The sequence below is a fragment of the Chenopodium album genome, chromosome 22, assembly GCF_948465745.1.
Source record: "Chenopodium album chromosome 22, dcCheAlbu1.1, whole genome shotgun sequence".
Lineage (NCBI taxonomy): Eukaryota > Viridiplantae > Streptophyta > Magnoliopsida > Caryophyllales > Amaranthaceae > Chenopodium > Chenopodium album.
Window position 1 is genome coordinate 4,565,534 of NC_137855.1, and position 17,860 is coordinate 4,583,393.

The window sequence follows — 17,860 nt, forward strand, 5'->3', positions numbered from 1 at the left end:
TTGAGTTTATGACTAGCAGATTATCACCTTCAATGTGAATGATGTTCTATTTACCTCTCAATAGATATGTCAAATGCTCTAATTATTAAATTTGTTGAGGAGATAATGGATTTTTGTAATGATATGCTCGATCTGCCACAAAATTGACCAAGTACCTATAATTGAGTTTATGACTAGCAGATTATCACCTTCAATGTGAATGTTCTTGATCCCTTTCTCAAGAGCTAGAAGAATGCCTTTGTGAAGTTATTTAAAGCTTTATTTTGTTTAAAAAGACTAGTCTTTGAGCTTGAGTTATTATTTGAGTCAAGTTTTGGAAAAATTAATTGTTTTGAAAGACTATGAGGCTATGAGGGTTGGAATACTTTCCTTGTAAGACCAACTAATGAAAATAACGTTTATGAAAGTAGCATATGAAATTATGAGCTACTTTGAGTGGCAAGAAAGTTGAAAGTTGGATAGAAGCCTCAATAAGGCCGGTTAGAGTAATTAAGGTTGCTTTCAAAAATTATCTCTTTAAAAAATCAAAATTTTAATCTTCATTTCTTCAAAAATTTATTTTTCTCTTCTTTAATCTTCATCCTTTAAGCATAATGAATGCTGGACATTGATATTTGATCTCTTAGTTCATATTCCTTTGTTCTAGATTAGAATCGTACAAATAAAACTAACTGAAGAGATCACAATACCATGGTACTTGAATAGTTTATATCCTTTGCTTACTCCAATTATTACTTTCGTATCAGCTGGTATACCATATAATGTTTAGTACTCTGTTGTACAAAATAGATATTAGAAAAGAAAAATTTAATCGATAGAAGAAATCCCAGAAATCACAAATATTCAACAGTATTCGTTTAGATCAAAAAGGCATTGCATTTTGCAAGCAAAATTTCTACAGTATCAGTTCACACATTACAGAATATGAAATTTTATGACACCCTTGTGACTTTGTCAAAAGGCCAAAAACATCATAATGCTCAAGATTACTAAGCACTTATAGTTTTATAACTTGGCCTTCTCAAGGGTTGTGAAATCAGATCGATAGCATAACATTATATCATAATCTAGTACAACTTCCAATCTTGGTTGAATTTCTGAAATCACGCAGTCCACGGGTAAGAAGTTGTTCCCATACATCTTGAATAAGCCAGTCTTGATGGACTGACGTGCAAAACCTAGGAAAAAAAGTAACCAAGGGGGAAGGAAGTTTCCATAGTTAGTAAAGGGCTAAAGGCGTGAATCGCTTGATACAGACAAAAGAAGGATACATGAAGGAGAAAATCAATCATACCAAGAATTCTAACATTCCTTATGCTTCTTTCTTAGTAATCCTGTAATTCATAAATAAACATAGAAAAAGTGAGTACATATTCGAGATTAAACAAAGTTGAGGTATGCTTCGGTCACAACTCCAACTGGATTGATTATTAGGAACATCATACAAACAATAGAGCCTAAAATTAATGCCAAATATGGGTTCAATAGTAGGAGAACTAGGAGTTATTAAGGGATAATAGGTTAGTATAGTTGGGGTTCATGTAGGGATAGTAGAGATTAGATAGTATGGGTTAAGATAGTAAAGATTAAGATAGTAGTATAGGATAGTAGGAGCAAGTGTATATTTTAATAACATACCATACTAAATCAACCCCTACTATTCTAACATATACGAAGTACAATTTAACCTTTACTATATATACTAACCCCTACCCTACCCTAATATGATCCCTTAATAATCTCTATCGTAACCCATTATATATAAACCCTTACATGCCCCTAATATCCCTACTTCAACCCCAACTATATCTATATGAACATAACCCGTACTACTCTAATTTATACTATCCTAAACCCTACTATCCTAACTCTACTATCCCTTACATGCCCATAATATACCATCCTCTACTATTCCAACCCCTAATATCATAACCCATACAATCTAACCTCTACTATTCTAACCCCTACTACACTTATCTCTATTACATTTGTATGAACCTCTTAATATCCTAATCCCTACTATCTAACCCACTACTAAATCTATATGAACTATCCCTCACTCTCGTATCTAACCCCCTACTAAATCTATATAAACCCCTACTATCAAATCCCCTGCTAATTCTACATAAACCCTTACTATCTAACCTCCTGCTAAATCTATATGAACCCCTATTCTAACCGCCTACTAAATTTATATGAACCCCTATTCTAACCCCCTGTTAAATCTATATGAAACCCTATTATCTAACCCCCTCCTAAATATATATGAACCTCTATTATCTAACCCCCTGTTAAATTTATATGAACCCCTATTATATAACCTCCTATTAAATTTCTTGTTAAATCCATATGAACCCCAACTAGCTAACCCCATACTAAATCTATATAAACCTCTACTATATAACCCCTTGTTAAATCTATATGAACCCCTACTATCTAACCCACTACTAAATCTATATGAACCTCTATTCTAACCATCTATTAAATCTATATAAACCCCTACTATCTAACCCCCTGTTAAATATAAATGAATCCCTACAATCTAACCCCTATTAAATAAACATGAACCCCTACTATCTGACCCCTCGTTAAATCAATACAAAATCCTACTATCGGACCCCCCCGTTAAATCTTTATGAATCCCTACTATCTAACCCCCCGTTAAATCAATATGAAACCTACTATCTAACCCCCCCCCCCCCCGGTTAAATCAATATGAACCCCTACTATCTGACCCCCGTAAAATCAATATGAACCCTACTATCTGACCCCCCCGTTAAACCAATATGAAACCCTAGTATCTGACCCCTGTTAAACCAATATGAAACCCTAGTATCTGACCCCCCCCCCCCCCCCCCCCCGTTTAATCAATATGAAACCCTACTATCTGACCCCCCGTTTAATCAATATGAAACTATTAACCCCCCGTTAAATCAATGTGAAACCCTACTATCTAACCACTCGTTAAATCTATATGAACCCTCACTATCTAACCCCCCCGTTAAATCAATATGAACCCTCACTATCCAACCCCCCGTTAAATCTATATAAACCTCTACTATCTAACCCCCTACAAAATGTATATGAAAACTATAACCCTCTGGTAAATCTATATGAACCCCTACTATCAAACCCCCTGTTATCTAACCCCCCATTAAATCTATATGAACACTATCTAAGCTCCTACTAAATTGATATAAACCCTTATTATCTAACCCCCTTCAGCATGGGGTTAGATAATAGGGGTTCATATAGATTTAGTAAGGGGTTATAATAATCTCTACTATCCCTTACATGCCCCTAATATCCTAACTCATATTATAACTATATAAACCCCCTACTTTACTAACCTGTACATGCCCCTAATATACTAACCCCCCTATCCTAATCATACTATCTAACCCCTAATATATCTATATAAACCCTTATTATCCTAACCCATACTATCTACGTATTATATCTGTAAGAACCCTTACTACCCTAATCCCTACTACACGAGCCCCTACTATTTTAACCCCTACTTTATCTCACAAACGCCTACCATTTTAACCCTTTTTATCCCTTAATAATCCATAATATCCATATTATATGAACCCTTACTATCCAATACTAACAACCCCTATTATGCTTCACAAACCTTACCATAATAACCTCTACTACCCTAACCCCTACTATCCTAACTCAAACTACACTAACCTCTCCATCTAACTCATAGTCTCATAATATTTATATGAACCCCTACTATCCTAACTCAAACTACACTAACCTCTCCATCTATCTCTCAGTCTCATACTATATTTATATGAACCCCTACTATACCTAACCCTTAATAATCCCTACTCTCTAACCCCTGCTATATCAACCCCTAATATCCTAACCTCAACTTTATCTATATGAACCCTACTGCATGAACCTCTATTACCCTAATCCTAACCCCTACCCTAACCCATACTATCAAGCCTCTACTATATCTATATAAACCCTTACTATCCCTATTTCAACCCCTACTACCATAACCCCTATTATCTCTACCCATAAACCCAACTATCCAACGCCTACTATTCCTCACAAACCCCCTACTATACTAACCTGAAAGTGTTTACCTGATACTCAAGAAGGGAGGGAGGGGGGGCACTAGTAGAAAAATTGAAAAATACAACGCTCATTGGCCACCGGTTTTTGAAAACCCGTGGCAAAAATTAGTGGCGGGATGAGGCAAAGAGTTATTGCCACCGGTTCAACCAAACCCGTGGCAAAAATTTGAAAGGCCACCGGTTTTGAACCGGTGGCAATAACTAAGTATATTTAAAAAAAAAAAAAAACCCGGCCCTTTATATACCCCAAACCCTACCATTTTCCCTCTCTATCTCTAACTCACACGCTCTCTCTCCTCTCGAACTCTCCGTCTCCTCTCTCTTCTTGCTCCACCGCAGCCACCACCAGCGCAACCCTCCTCTCTCTCTATCCTAGCTTCCCACCGCAGTCACCACCAACACAACCCTCCTCTCTCTTCCTCCTAGCTTTCCGCCACCACCACCGCAGTCGTCACTAATGGCATAAGCCCTTAAAAAACTAAGAGAACGATGCCTAGATCTCTAATGGCGACGCTGCTCCTCACAAGGTTTAACCCTCCTTTGTTTTGTTAATTTTGTATAATTTAGGTTAGGGTTTCGATTTTGTTGAGTTTTTGGGTTTTGATTTTTGATTTTATGATTTGGGTCGTTGTTTTTGAGTTTAGATTTGTATGTGATGTTTGATTTTGAATTTGATTTTGTCCCTCTTGTTCTGATAATTATTGTAATTTGTATGTATGGGAATTGAATTCGAATGAATGGGAAGTGAAAGAACTCTTGATTCGAATTTTCAGCTATGAATTTGACGAATCATCAATCGGAATGTACAAACCCTAATATTTGAAATGATGATGACGACGATTCAGGTAAACATTTTGTTATGCATAATTCATGTTTCTCATAAGAATCATTTTTTCCTATTTTGTGAATTTTTCCTGTAATTTAATTAATCTCCATTGATAAAACTAGTGGTTTATTGATAATTACAATTTGTAGAGTAATTTAGACAAATATTATGGAAATTTGACCTCAAAAATGAGTAAATTAGATAAATTTCTGGCAATGTGTAGAGTAATTTAGGTGAATGTTCATAAAACTGAGTGCTATATATTAAATAAATTCTGGTGATTCCTGGAGTAATTTTAATGAATTTTCTTGTAATTTGACCACAAAACACAGTTAAGATTAAATTGTTGGTAATTTGTGGAGTAGTTTAGATGAATTTTGTGATTATTTGATCACAATCTGATTGATATTATTATAGATGAAGTGAAAGTAAGATGTTGAGATCAAAGAGAAGCAGAACCGAGGGATCCTCGTTGTGTGATTTGTGGTAGGTGTATGGGGAGTACATTTGTGATGAGAAGATGATGATGTTTGCAGCTTGGAATGTGGTGTTGCTTGAGTGAAGTTGCAGGGGTTAAATGCTTCTTTTGTTCTGAATATATAGAGATTGTACTGGTTCTTGTGCTTAAAAACTGCAGAGAAATAAAGCTCTTAAGGAACATGTGAATCGGGTTATAGTATGCTGGTGTACTTGTTGAATATTTGCATATGGGGGGAGTGAAATTGGTATTAAAATTGTGGTGTTTGTTTGAATTTGTTAGGCAAGACAAGTCCAAGGCGGTTGAGATACTTGTGTGGTGATTTGAAAGTATTTTCAACATTTAACGAAGAGGGAGCTTTACAAGGAAATCACACAGCTTTTAACTCTAACTAATTTCAGGTATACTTTACAAACCCCACAATAGTTCGTTTTTAATGCTTTATAGGATATAGCACATGTGGACAACTAATAGACTATTTTGTGCCCTTGACTTTGTGTCTTTTGGCTTTTGGAAAATTAGTTAGTGAATATTGGGGTATTCTCCGGTTGTTTATCGAGTTATTGCTCCCTGGTGATGGTAATAATTTAAGGATGGATCCTTGTATCCTTCTAATTTGTACGGTTGTACCATACCAGTTGGGAATAGAAAATATTGCATGCACCCGGGGAGATCTATCGTGCAAGACCACAACTCCCAAAGTCACAAGAGCTGTAGTTATAATTTGGCAAATTAGTGTTTCTAGCTTATGTGGTAATAATTTAGTTCTTGTCATGTTAGTTGGGAGCAGGAAATCTTGTTTGCTCCTGATTTTAAATGTTTTATCAAAGGTAAAAGACCCTGCTGTCAATTTGTTTGTTGGTTGAATGGTTTTATGTTCATGATATGTTCATAAATTCTGTTATACACGACAAGAGTGACTTATTATGTTTCCTCAAAAAAAAAAAAAAAAAAAAAAGAAGAGTGACTTATTATGTCTCAGTCTCGATAAGTCCAATGTCTAATAAATGGTGATAGTGTTATCTAAGTTGCTCTCACTCACCCAGTCACCCCCCCCTAAACTATGAACTGGAAAAGCATATTATACTAATAAACAATGTTACTTTGATTTTTAGTTTAGTCTTCCTTACATGACACGTCAATTATTGAGATTTTTTTTTTCTCTATTTAGATAAGACCCAATTTTTATTAAAATTCTTTTCAGATAAGACCCAATTATGTTGTTAGATGAGGCCTAAATTTTTATTTAAAGTTTGGCATCTATATCGATTTATAATTTTATATGGACACTTGCTTAATTTATACTCCCCTTTCATTCTCATAAGGAGGGTTTCTAATGTAATGATGTACATGATAGTTTTCCCTAACTTTGAGCTGGTTTATAATCTTTTTTCATACAATAATTAAATTTAAATTATTACATTTAGTTCATGCTTGAACATTGAGTATTAAAACTATCATTTGATTTATTATTGTGCTGATTTTAGGTACCATCACAAGGAGAGAATGTAACTGATACTTCTCCTCAGGCCGGGGCACCAGACCTTCAGACGTCACGGTCCCGGAATCAGGTAGTTGTGAGATTCTTGTGTATTTGTGTACTATGTAAGGCTGTCCCATTGTTCCCTTAATCCCATATTAATTATTATAATTTCACATTTGATATAGTATTGATACATATTGAATTGGCTCGTAAATGCGGAGTACATAATTGATGATTGTATAATATTGTATAATTTTCTTTTAAATGACAATGCTACATTGATGTATTGTTCATGTGATCTATGGTTTGTTTCGTTTGTAAAAGTTTGTATAATATTGTATAAAATTAAGTTGGAAGTCCGCCGACGTGACTCTGTAATAAGGCATAATTTACTTGAATTATTTCACAGGATTTTGAATTCACATCTAGGGGAACTTTCAAGGACAGTGTGGCTTGATACAGAGAGCTTTGCATCAGTGAGGCAGAACCGCAGAAGCTGCAGCTGCTGCATGCTTCTATGCTGATGCTGCTGCTGCCTTGCATCACAAGGCTGCTGCTGCATGCTTCTACGCTACTGCTTCTATGCTCCTGATGCTGCTGCTATGCTCTACGCCACTGCTGTTCGACTCTTGCTGCTGCTAATCTGCTTCTGTGCAGCCACTTTGTTTGTAACCTTGTATTTTATTTTATTTTTTTGGACAAAAATTGTAATATTACATCATTTTTTTATAAAAATAAGTAAGTTTATGTATATGTTAGTGTTTATATATCAATTTAAGTGAAAAAAATGCAAAAAAAAAAAAAAAAAAAAAATTTTATTTTTTTTGGCCATTATTGGCACCGGTTTTGAACAGGAACCGGTGCCAATAACCCTGATCAAAAAAAGCGCCAAGGGTTATTGCCACCGGTTAACCGTTGGCAATACTAGTTTTTGCCACCGGTTTTGAACCGGTGGCCTTTTGTGCTAGGTTTTGCCACCCCCCCACTGGCCAGCGGTTCAAAACCGGTGGCAAAGGGGGGTTTTGAACCGGTGGCCAACCCTATTTTTCGCCTAGTGGGAGGGGGGGGGGGTTTCTACTACCATAAGCCCTACTACATGAATCCCTACTATACTAACCCCCTCTACTATCTTAACCCCTACTATGCCTCACAAACCCCTACCATTTAAACCCATATTATCCCTTAAAAACCTCGACTACCGAACCCATATTATATGAACCCCTACAGTCATGCTACCCTAAAATATTCATGTGTTCTGTAGTCTCGCACTATCTTCCCATATTTCCTTCCTCTCATTACCACCAAAGCATTAATCAGGCAAATTATAGGATATAACCCACCAGTGCACCAAAAAAAAAAGGATATAACCCACCATATAAATGATTTATGGACCTGATTCAACCATATGGATACTAATACTCTCCTTTTGAAGTAATACAGGGGATAGCAAAATCAAAGATAATCCAGCACATAAATTTCTTTAATGAAATGTTATTGCAATAAGGGCCAAATATATGCCCCCCATTTAACCTTCACAAGAATATGCAGTGACCAAAATTAGGAAACAAAACAATAGCACTAATACATATGAGATGAATGCATTTAACACAGAAATTAAAAGATGCAAGGGTTAAGATTATATCTTCATTCAATAAAATAGAAGATCTAGCAGTGTGCTATTCTTGGAGAAGGCTGCCTTGGAGGACTCTTTATTTCTATAGTAAAAGACATAACCCAACTGTACTTTATACCAATAATGCAGTAACTTGGCATGAATCTAACTATACCTATGGATGCAGTCACCACTCACCAGTAGGAATCATGCAGCCTTATATACGGTGTATATAATGACAAATTCCTTTATTAGTAAGTAAACACAAATAAGTATCATGAATCAAAACATGGAACAAACAGTCCTGCTAATGGAACAAAAAAAGTTCATACAAAAGAAATGTGACATACATTTCTACAATGTCATACAGATATAAAGTTACCTGAAGCAGCAAATTCCCAATGCCGCTGTGATTTCATGAATTACTGATGTTGCAAAGTGCAAATACACACAAGCTGAGCAAAGCCAGAAAACACCATTAGGAAAAAAACACAATTAGGAAAAACAAGTCTAAAATGGGACTAGGAATAATGAAATGTATGTTCACCATACTCCAAACTGAATTGGAACAATTTCTCGATATATATCTCAAAAAATAAATATTTCTCATTGGTTTTTAAGAAATTCCCATGATATTGTCCACCAAGGACTGGAGTGGGAGGGAATTTTTTTTTAAATGTTTTGGCACAGAGTTGAACAACTTATACTAAGCAGTTCATTAAGTAAATCAACTAACACTATTAGCAGTTTCTTCACTTGAAATTAAGTAATACCAGTAAAGGTTGTAAAACCATTGTGTTTACTATATTAAATTGCAGCTATAAGTAATACCAGTAAAGGTTGTAAAACCATTGTGTTTACTATATTAAATTGCAGCTATAAGTAATACCAGTAAAGGTTGTAAAACCATTGTGTTTACACCTCAGTGGTCCTTAGTTATTTGTGCCTCTAAATTTGACTGAAGGAAATTGATTTGTGCTTCCAAACTTATGTGAATGGTACGATGGGAATTATTTTCATACCCAAAGTAAAATAGTAAATCTTCGCTTTTGAAAATCGTTCATCATACCAGGAAGACCAAATAAAAATTATTTGAGTATTTCATACCAATCAAATTTTCATTTACTTAATAAAAATATTCATTCTACAATTCTACATGTAGAAATTTTTCCTTCATAATATTGTTGATGTTAACACTAAAGAGAAATATAATTCTAAGGTGACGCCAATAACCAAAGAAGAAAAGAGCTAGTCCCAAAAGAGTTCGAATGTTTCATACCAGTAAATGCACAATAACCGAGCAGCACCAAGAGCTCATCAACTAAAGGAACTCTGTGAACATGGTAAAAAATGAAAATTAATAAGCTAAAGTGATGAATTTTTAACTAATCATGGTTAAAAAAATGGCAAAATCTGACAGCTAAATATCCTACCCGCCATTTAGTTTAGCAGTCAAAGCATTTGCAATGGCCAGAGGTAGATACAGAAGACACTGAAGCAAAGTAGTTAAAGAGTTAGTCAATGAAATGCAAACAGGGAAAGTAAAACACAAAAAATGCACAGTACATAAATCTTTTATTATTATTTTTCCAAAGGCTGCCATCGCATATTCGTATGACTCTCCTACCTTAAGTAATGTGGTGCAAATACACGAACCAGCATAGATATTGTTCTCTACAACTAAAATAAGGTATTTTGGTTTGATTTAGGTAGGCTCTGGTCTGGTGTGAATCTTTCTAGTTTGGTATCCTGATCTATTAAGCTTTGACAGTATTTTTACATTAATGCACAAGAAAAAAGACATTATCAAGTGGGATATTGTTATATCTCAATGTGTATATTCCAAATATCTAATTCACGATCTTATTAATAATCAATTAAAGACGTTCAGTGACAAGTAAACAAAAATAAAAAATATAGTGAAGAAAACAGGTTCATAGTATAATAGTAAAAAGACAGGCCAGAGGAAATAACTAGCAAATGCACAAGTTTTCATGAAATTCCTCAAAATTTTACACTAAAAGTAGATCATCAACCAGAGTCATACCATAGACATGCTCGTTTTAAGACCCTTAGGCTCATCACACAAGTGAGACAAAATCATCCTACCCTGCAAAAACATATTAACACATCAAAGATAGAAAAGTACAATGATGAAAGTCTGAAAGAGATACTACAATATAAATGAAAATATAAAAAATAAGCACAATAATCTAATAAGTAGGTGTCAGAAAGTCACAACAAATAATTTAAACTTTTACTTACCACAAGGAATCCAAATGCAAGTCCAGTCCCCACAACAACGAGATGGGGATAGTTGCCCATTATGTCAGCTGGAGACAAATAATCCCTGCAGTACCATTACTTTTAATGTATAAGGACAAGGATTCAAAAGGGCATAAAGCAAGTTAACCAGATAAGGGAAGTGAACTATACCAAAGGAAAACTCCGACCAGGAGTGCCACGAATGGGTAAAGCTGACATTAATATCATCAAGAATGAGTTCCCAGATAGTAACAAGTACAATAAAAAGGAATGCAACAAGAGAAAAGACAATGTTTTTATTACCATAGCTAATGCAAGCAGCATATTTCCTTTTTTCACTTTAACTACGCCGTAGACATTCTGTATGCTGCATGGGAAGGATTCTTAAGATGAGAACTTTAATAAGTTATACAAAGAACTCAATTCAGCACATCCACTGAAAATGTTGTATTACAACAATCCCTGCGGCTGTTGATAATTGTGCACTACCATGAACATAAGGAGATACCAAGGGACAGAGCCAGATTGAATGTGTCCATGAGCGAATAGTTCCCATTTAGGCTAAACTTGATGAAGAACCTCATATCTTATCCCAGCATGCAAGTAATGTTAAAGTTCAATGCTCTATTGCTAATGCAAAGAGATGATGTACACAAAAGGATTGATATACTTAGGAAAGAATACCTACTTGAATGCAACAGTAGGTATCACACCAGAAGCTATCATTAGGTACAACGCAGCTTGGTACATTGGGATCCCTGAATCACAGAGAAAAAAGGGAGTCGGAATTCAGAGATGCATCCACAGGGAAAAAAATTGATACTGAAGAAAAAGCTTTTCTATAAAAATGAATGTTATAGGAGAGAAATCATTAATAAACTAACTCAGATATGCACCCATCCACCAACCAAAAAAATAGTAAAAAAGGAGTTATTAATGGTGTGAAAATAAATTATGAATGTCCTTCCTTCCTTCTCCCCCTCTCCTTCTCTTCCACATTACTATTACCAAGACACCTAAGTTGGGATCAACTGGAGGAATAAAAAACTGCAATATATAGTATGCATTCAAACATATTTTAGTCATTATCAACAAGATTCTGGAGGATGTACACTACCATTTAAAAAGGGCACCCAGCTCAAGAAGGGAATAGATAGTCCAAATTGTTGAGCCCACCATTCAGCACCTAATAAGAACAAAAGTTTAGAAATAATAGATGGAAACAAACTAATTTATTATAACATATTTCTTGGAATGCCAATACCAAGTCACCAACATGGTTTTTAAGGCCCAATGATTCTTATCTCATAGAAATAAAATGAGTTCTATGATGTTTGACAAGTGTGCAGTGGCTTACCTACAAAAGTTGTGAAGAAGTGGCAGAAATATATCAGCATGAGACCTTCTGTAGGTCCGTTGACTACAGGAAGAATTAGAATATTTGTGAAGTAGCTGAAAATCATAGCCAAAGAAAAGGAGCAAGTTAAGTTGCAAAGTGGATCCAAAACAAAAAAATCGCGAACATCCATCACCGCTCTAAATATAGAAGCAGCCCGGCAACTGACCGGCAAAGTAGACAGTATAGCAAGAACAGAAACACCCAGTATAAATTATCATCCGGTTCATCACCATTAAGACCACAACAGCAACCATAATGAGGGTGATGAATAATTATAGCACCACCAAAACCAATAACAACCAAACCTTCTTTAACAATACAAAGATGTGGTTCGTAGAATTGTTATGAACGTATTAAATCCTAACAAAGCAACACACAAAAGAAGAATGGTAGAAGGGGTACCAAACAGTACGTATCCTACTTAAGGTACAAGCAATCTAGACAGGATACTTAAAATTAGTCGTCAGAGTTATGTCATTAATCAAACAGTAGACCAAAATAGTCATATGCTACGAGCCTACCACAACTATCTGAGTCACTTAATTAAAAATAAAAAATAAAATAAAATAAAAAAGTAGCAAGATTAAGAGCACATACTTTTCCCAAGTTGCACCATAAAATGGAACAGCTGCTATCACCCAAAACAAGAAAGTTGCCCTTCCACACATAGCTGTACTCCCAAAAGCAAGAGCTTCAAGCTGAGATGAAAATATAGATTTAAGGGCCATCTGCTTTAAAGCATAGAACATTATCGAAACAGAACACACTTACTGCACAGCCAAGAGCATCACATCCTGCAATGCATAATCAGACACATCCAGGATACATCAAATTAGTTTCAAACCCTTGTAGAAAGCAAGTCATGTCCTGATAACAGGAGTAGGCCAAAAGCATATATTGCGTAAAAATCAAGGAAGACATAGGATGTAGGAATGCAGTAGGAATATACCATGATCAAAAAGCTCTCCCAATGGGCTTGAAGAATTGGTACGTCTGGCTTGCTTCCCATCCACGGCATCAAAGGTCTGGAGTGACCGAGTGATGAGAAAATAGTAAGAGAATGTAACAAATCTAAAGGCCGGTGCAATAAACATAACAAGCAAAACATAGTACACTAGTACATTTCTACTATAATAACTGGAAAAATTGTCCAGTGGTTGCTAGACTGATAACAGCCCTTCTATGGGTGAAACACTGAAACTTCAGCATGGGACCAATCATCAAACCTGTGACTCAGGGATATCAAAGGAACTTGACAATGCAAACATCGACTAGAAGCTTACTACCCCATATTATAGATACAACAATAAAACAAAAGCTCCTTCTGTAAATTTTGGAGGATTAAAAATTTATGTATAAAATCCAAACCAAATTCCAGCCAGTTGACAAGTTGGAAGATTGTTTTTTTCACATATAACACAGAGTTTGAATTTTATATTAAAGCAAGGAAGCTATAGTTACAAGCAAAAACACTTACAGCTGTATGGATTCAAGAGGATTAGAACCAGAAATTAGCAGAACAATTTGAGCCAACATTGCACATAGCACTTGAGTTGGAAAAAAGAATAACAAACATTATGTTATAGTATTTTAGACTAAAGAGTACTCAATTCTTAGGCATTAATTACATCCAACAGTCACAGCAAAATCAACAAAGAATTCACAAGAGGCAAGTAATCATGTCACTCGTAACGGAAATAAACCTGGTATAAAAAGAGCAGTAATCCATGCATGAAATGAACCCATCTCGGTGGTGGTGTATCCAGACGAGGTGAATATATCTGAAAATTAGCAAGAACAAGATATACTGAGATCCTTATCAAAACATAGACATTATCAACCAAAGATAAGTTGAAAAGAACTAATTCTTAATCCTACTATCCTAGGACCAAGATTGCTTTTTCACATAATGTGCCTCCATGTTTTACAGAGCAATATCAGAACATCCTTCTCTTTGATTTCATAACCAAAATCTCTTATTATGACCCCAAATTGAGCTATAGTTCAATTCAACACCAAACTAAAGTACCCATAAAAAGGGTGGAAGAGGAGGAGGAAGGAGCCTTGAAAAAGACAGCTTAAAAATGATGGTTATTAGTTTAACAAATTCAAAAAAGTATCTAAAAAGGAAAGGCTTCAAAATCAAAGACCGCTAAAGTATGAGTAATCAGAGCACTTTATAAGTCAGCTAGTGTAACACATCAACTTGTTAAAGATACTTAATGTACAAAACCATCAAGTTTTCCAGTACAAACTTGAAGAGAATTTCTTCACTTACATATCCAAGCAACGCAGAAGTTACTAAGAACATGAATCCTGTAAGTGTTATCTGCACCAAAACAATAAGTAGCCTCTTAGACAATTTGCAAAACATCCAATTGATACAGAAAATACTTTTAGGTAATGGAGAGAGAAAAAGAGAAAAGCAAAATGTAAAATATATAAAGAGTGATATTTACCACATTTGGACTGAAGAAGCATCCAGAAACGGCAAATGTGCACAAAGAAAGGAAGACAGTTAGCAATATCACATTACATTTATTAAGCTCAAAGAAAGAGGGATTATATACAAATGTAAGTGCAAACAAAAACAATTAATCAAACATGTATAATAACGCATTAGCATTTCCTGCCCAAAATAAAGTATCACAGCATTTCCTGCAACAATTTCTTCAAGAAACAATTGAATTCACCTCACCTTTTGTTGCAAATAATACAAACAAGAGCTTGTACATGATATCTATATTACATGGAGCTAGCCAGATGTGTTCCACACTTTTGGAAAATAAAGCTCAAGACACAAAGACTTCCACTATCAAAGTTACCCAAATTCAAAACGGGGCTTCTTCTAAAGGGCCCAGCCAAAAATTCATGCACATATTTTACTCCCCATACAGCTCAGATTCACAACTTCCAATTCATTAGCCAATAAGGTTTTCACATAATATGACCAATAATGAGACACAAAATATAGTCCACTCCTGCTACTATGAAGAAATATTATTACTTTGAAAACAGCACAATTCCTAGTGCAACAAATATAGACTTCCACTGCCTCAAAAATTTTGCAACTTACAAAAGCATGCATCTGAAGGAAAGATGATAGCTTCTTGAGATGGCCCAAACTATATACAGTAAGTTGATTTTATAATAGGACAGCAAGAGTCATTGAACAAAGTCTATCTCTCCCTAAATCTTATTTCTACATTGCTTTAACTACAGATATATACAACAGTCATCGCATTGAGAAGCACAGTTTCGTTTCTTGTGTCTCTCTATTTAAAAAACATAAGGAATTTATTTGAGCTTGACACTAAAGTGGATCACATATAATATTTGAGGGAAATCCTAATATATACTGTAATAAATCAGCCTAATTCTTAGACATACTAGCCAGAGCAGACAATAATTAGAATCCGGTTGATAAGCCAAAAAAAAAAGGAATGAAAAGTGGATACTTACGGCACCCAAAGAGGGAAAAGAAGCACGAAACGAGTCCAAAATGGTTGTAAGATATATTTGGCCACATATGAGTGGTCCTCACCACTATACTTATGCTTATGTAGTGCTGCAATACCATGATTTCCAATATACCCCATTCTTCCTTCTCTCACAACTGTTAGTAAATCAAAGATTCCAGAAACTTCAATTCAGCAGAGGCAACCTACACAACACAAACTTCATAAATCATTATTTATCAACTGAATCCACATTCCACACACTTCAAATTGATCGGGGAAAGCAAAACCCTTTTAACCTACACATGAGATAAGCCAAATATAAGTAGAATAAAATTTATTTTATCCACAATGAAGGAGTTCATAACATTGAACAAATTGCTGCGCATTCAAGTAGCAACAAGACTTTGTTAGGGCCCACTTGGTTCAACAAACTAGAATCTAATGAAAATGAGCCCCCGCACTATGGAAGTGTTGATTGAGAATTCCATACGTGTCTGAATATGTTTGACTCGATACCATTTTCAAAAAGGGTTTAGTGTCAAACATTCCAATTCATGTTGTTATTACTCATAGAAATGAAATCAAACTTCTAACACTTGTATTCACCACACCAACATTGAGCCAAGACCCATCACAATACCTCATCCCTGAATTAAACAGAAACTAAACATCACTGAAATGCAACCGGTATCCAACTCGATTTCGAAACTTTGCCTATGCCAAACCTCAACACCACAAGGGTAGAACATTCAATTCAAACATCCCTATCCACCCAATTCCCTATAACTCCATCACAAAACTCATCATCATCAGTTTAACTCTTATAATTCCTCAAATAAAAGTTAATACCCACCAAATTAACATGTTAATAACACCACCACAAAGCAACTAGCCCACCTTCTCCCTCGAAAAAGCCGGAACAAAATCAACAAACCAAGAGACAACAAACAAATACTCCTCCATTTTCACAAATTCTACCCATTAACAAATTCATTCATTCCCATTTCCATTATTAAAACATCAACTTTTAATAAATTCCACCGATTACACAATCAAAGATATTAACGGTCAAAATTTTCCTGTAAATGAGTGACTACAATAGAATCATAATAACCCAATAGAGTATGTAACATTAAGCCAAACAAAAGCAAAAACCCATATTCAAAATCAATAAATAAGACAATAAAACAGACTTAATCCAAGTTTTCAGGGTAAAACAATAGCAAAAAATGAAAACCAAGATCTCAAAATACAACAAGTAACTGACTTGTATTAAACAGCGACAGAAGCGCGGAAACTGCGGCAGACAGACGACCGACCAAGAAGTGTTTAACCGGCGGAGATGCGCGGCGAGTCGTCGGAGATGGGCGGCGGTTGTCGGAGAGAAAAAGGGAGTGAGATGGCGGGAGTGTCGAGAAGGAATAGGAGAGCTGGAGTTGTTTGGCTTTTACAGTTAAGACACGTGCATTCGACAAATATATGGGCTTCCTATTTACGCAATTCTGTATATTTTACGTTTTTTGGGTTCATGCTTGATTGATTCCTGTTAGGTCTTGGTCTGTCGAATTGGATGCGCGGGTTAGGTTTGAGTCAAGTTTAGACAGATTATTATGTGATTTTGGAATCTGATCATGCTAAATCGTTGGGTGTCCACGTAGATAGAATTTTGGTTTGGTTGATCTCGGGTTTGATTAGTTTTTGGTAGTTCTAGTCCACTCAATATACTAAGTACTTGGAGTTGGCGATGATTACGAGGTAAAGGTAAGTACAATATTACCTTAATCTTATTAAAGGTTCAAATAGTTCGTAATTGTGCTTCTTGCCTGGAGTTAGAGGTGGACAACGACTATACTTGTGTTTGTATTCATTAGACAAGCATCTTGGAGTTAGAGATGACATGCGAGTATATGACTATACTTGTTTTTATATTCATTAAACGAGCATCTTTTATACAATGCGAGTATATGACTATACCTGTTTTTATATTCATTAAACGAGCATCTTTTATACCAAACCTTTTGCCACTATCAAGGAAAAGATCTGTCTAATCCATCAAAAAAAATTTGTAATTAGGCTACTTAGGGATGCAAATGTGCAACACTCATATTTACTAGTCTATAACAAAAATCTTCTGTTAATTTTTAATGTCTCACAATAAGTTAACGTAGAATAGTCTTGCCCAAGACTTTTTCCAAAACAATTTAACTGTCAATGGAAGTTTCAACAATTTTTGGAGAACAGG

At 35.3% G+C, this 17,860-nt stretch overlaps 1 protein-coding gene and 1 long non-coding RNA gene across 2 annotated transcripts; one reads left to right on the forward strand and one right to left on the reverse strand.

The window, feature by feature from the left end:
* Window positions 1-833: 833 nt before the first annotated feature.
* Window positions 834-17,491, reverse strand: LOC145603616 (choline/ethanolaminephosphotransferase 1-like). The gene is made up of 20 exons (XM_081659563.1): window positions 16,886-17,491; window positions 15,620-15,821; window positions 14,617-14,626; window positions 14,436-14,486; window positions 13,861-13,938; window positions 13,107-13,182; window positions 12,929-12,951; window positions 12,755-12,855; window positions 12,116-12,210; window positions 11,876-11,944; window positions 11,447-11,516; window positions 11,062-11,125; window positions 10,930-10,970; window positions 10,759-10,843; window positions 10,541-10,603; window positions 9,927-9,985; window positions 9,773-9,825; window positions 8,876-8,948; window positions 1,295-1,334; window positions 834-1,178 (listed from the first exon to the last, which is right to left on the reverse strand). The coding sequence occupies exons 2-19, from the start codon at window positions 15,754-15,756 to the stop codon at window positions 1,313-1,315; spliced, it is 1,170 nt and encodes a 389-aa protein (XP_081515689.1). The 5' UTR covers window positions 15,757-15,821; window positions 16,886-17,491; the 3' UTR covers window positions 834-1,178; window positions 1,295-1,312.
* Window positions 4,639-7,587, forward strand: LOC145605825 (uncharacterized). Its single transcript, XR_014105145.1, has 4 exons — window positions 4,639-4,939; window positions 5,681-5,799; window positions 6,886-6,969; window positions 7,291-7,587. It is a non-coding gene; the product is annotated as an uncharacterized LOC145605825 (long non-coding RNA).
* Window positions 17,492-17,860: the final 369 nt, after the last annotated feature.

Coding starts and splice junctions, on each gene's coding strand:
- LOC145603616 (XM_081659563.1), bottom strand. CDS start 15,756: ATGGGGTATATTGGAAATCATGGTATTGCAGCACTACATAAGCATAAG. Junction 11,945..12,115: donor CTTCTTCACAACTTTTGTAG/GTAAGCCACTGC, acceptor TGTTCTTATTAG/GTGCTGAATGGTGGGCTCAA. Junction 10,604..10,758: donor TTGCATTTGGATTCCTTGTG/GTAAGTAAAAGT, acceptor ATGTTTTTGCAG/GGTAGGATGATTTTGTCTCA.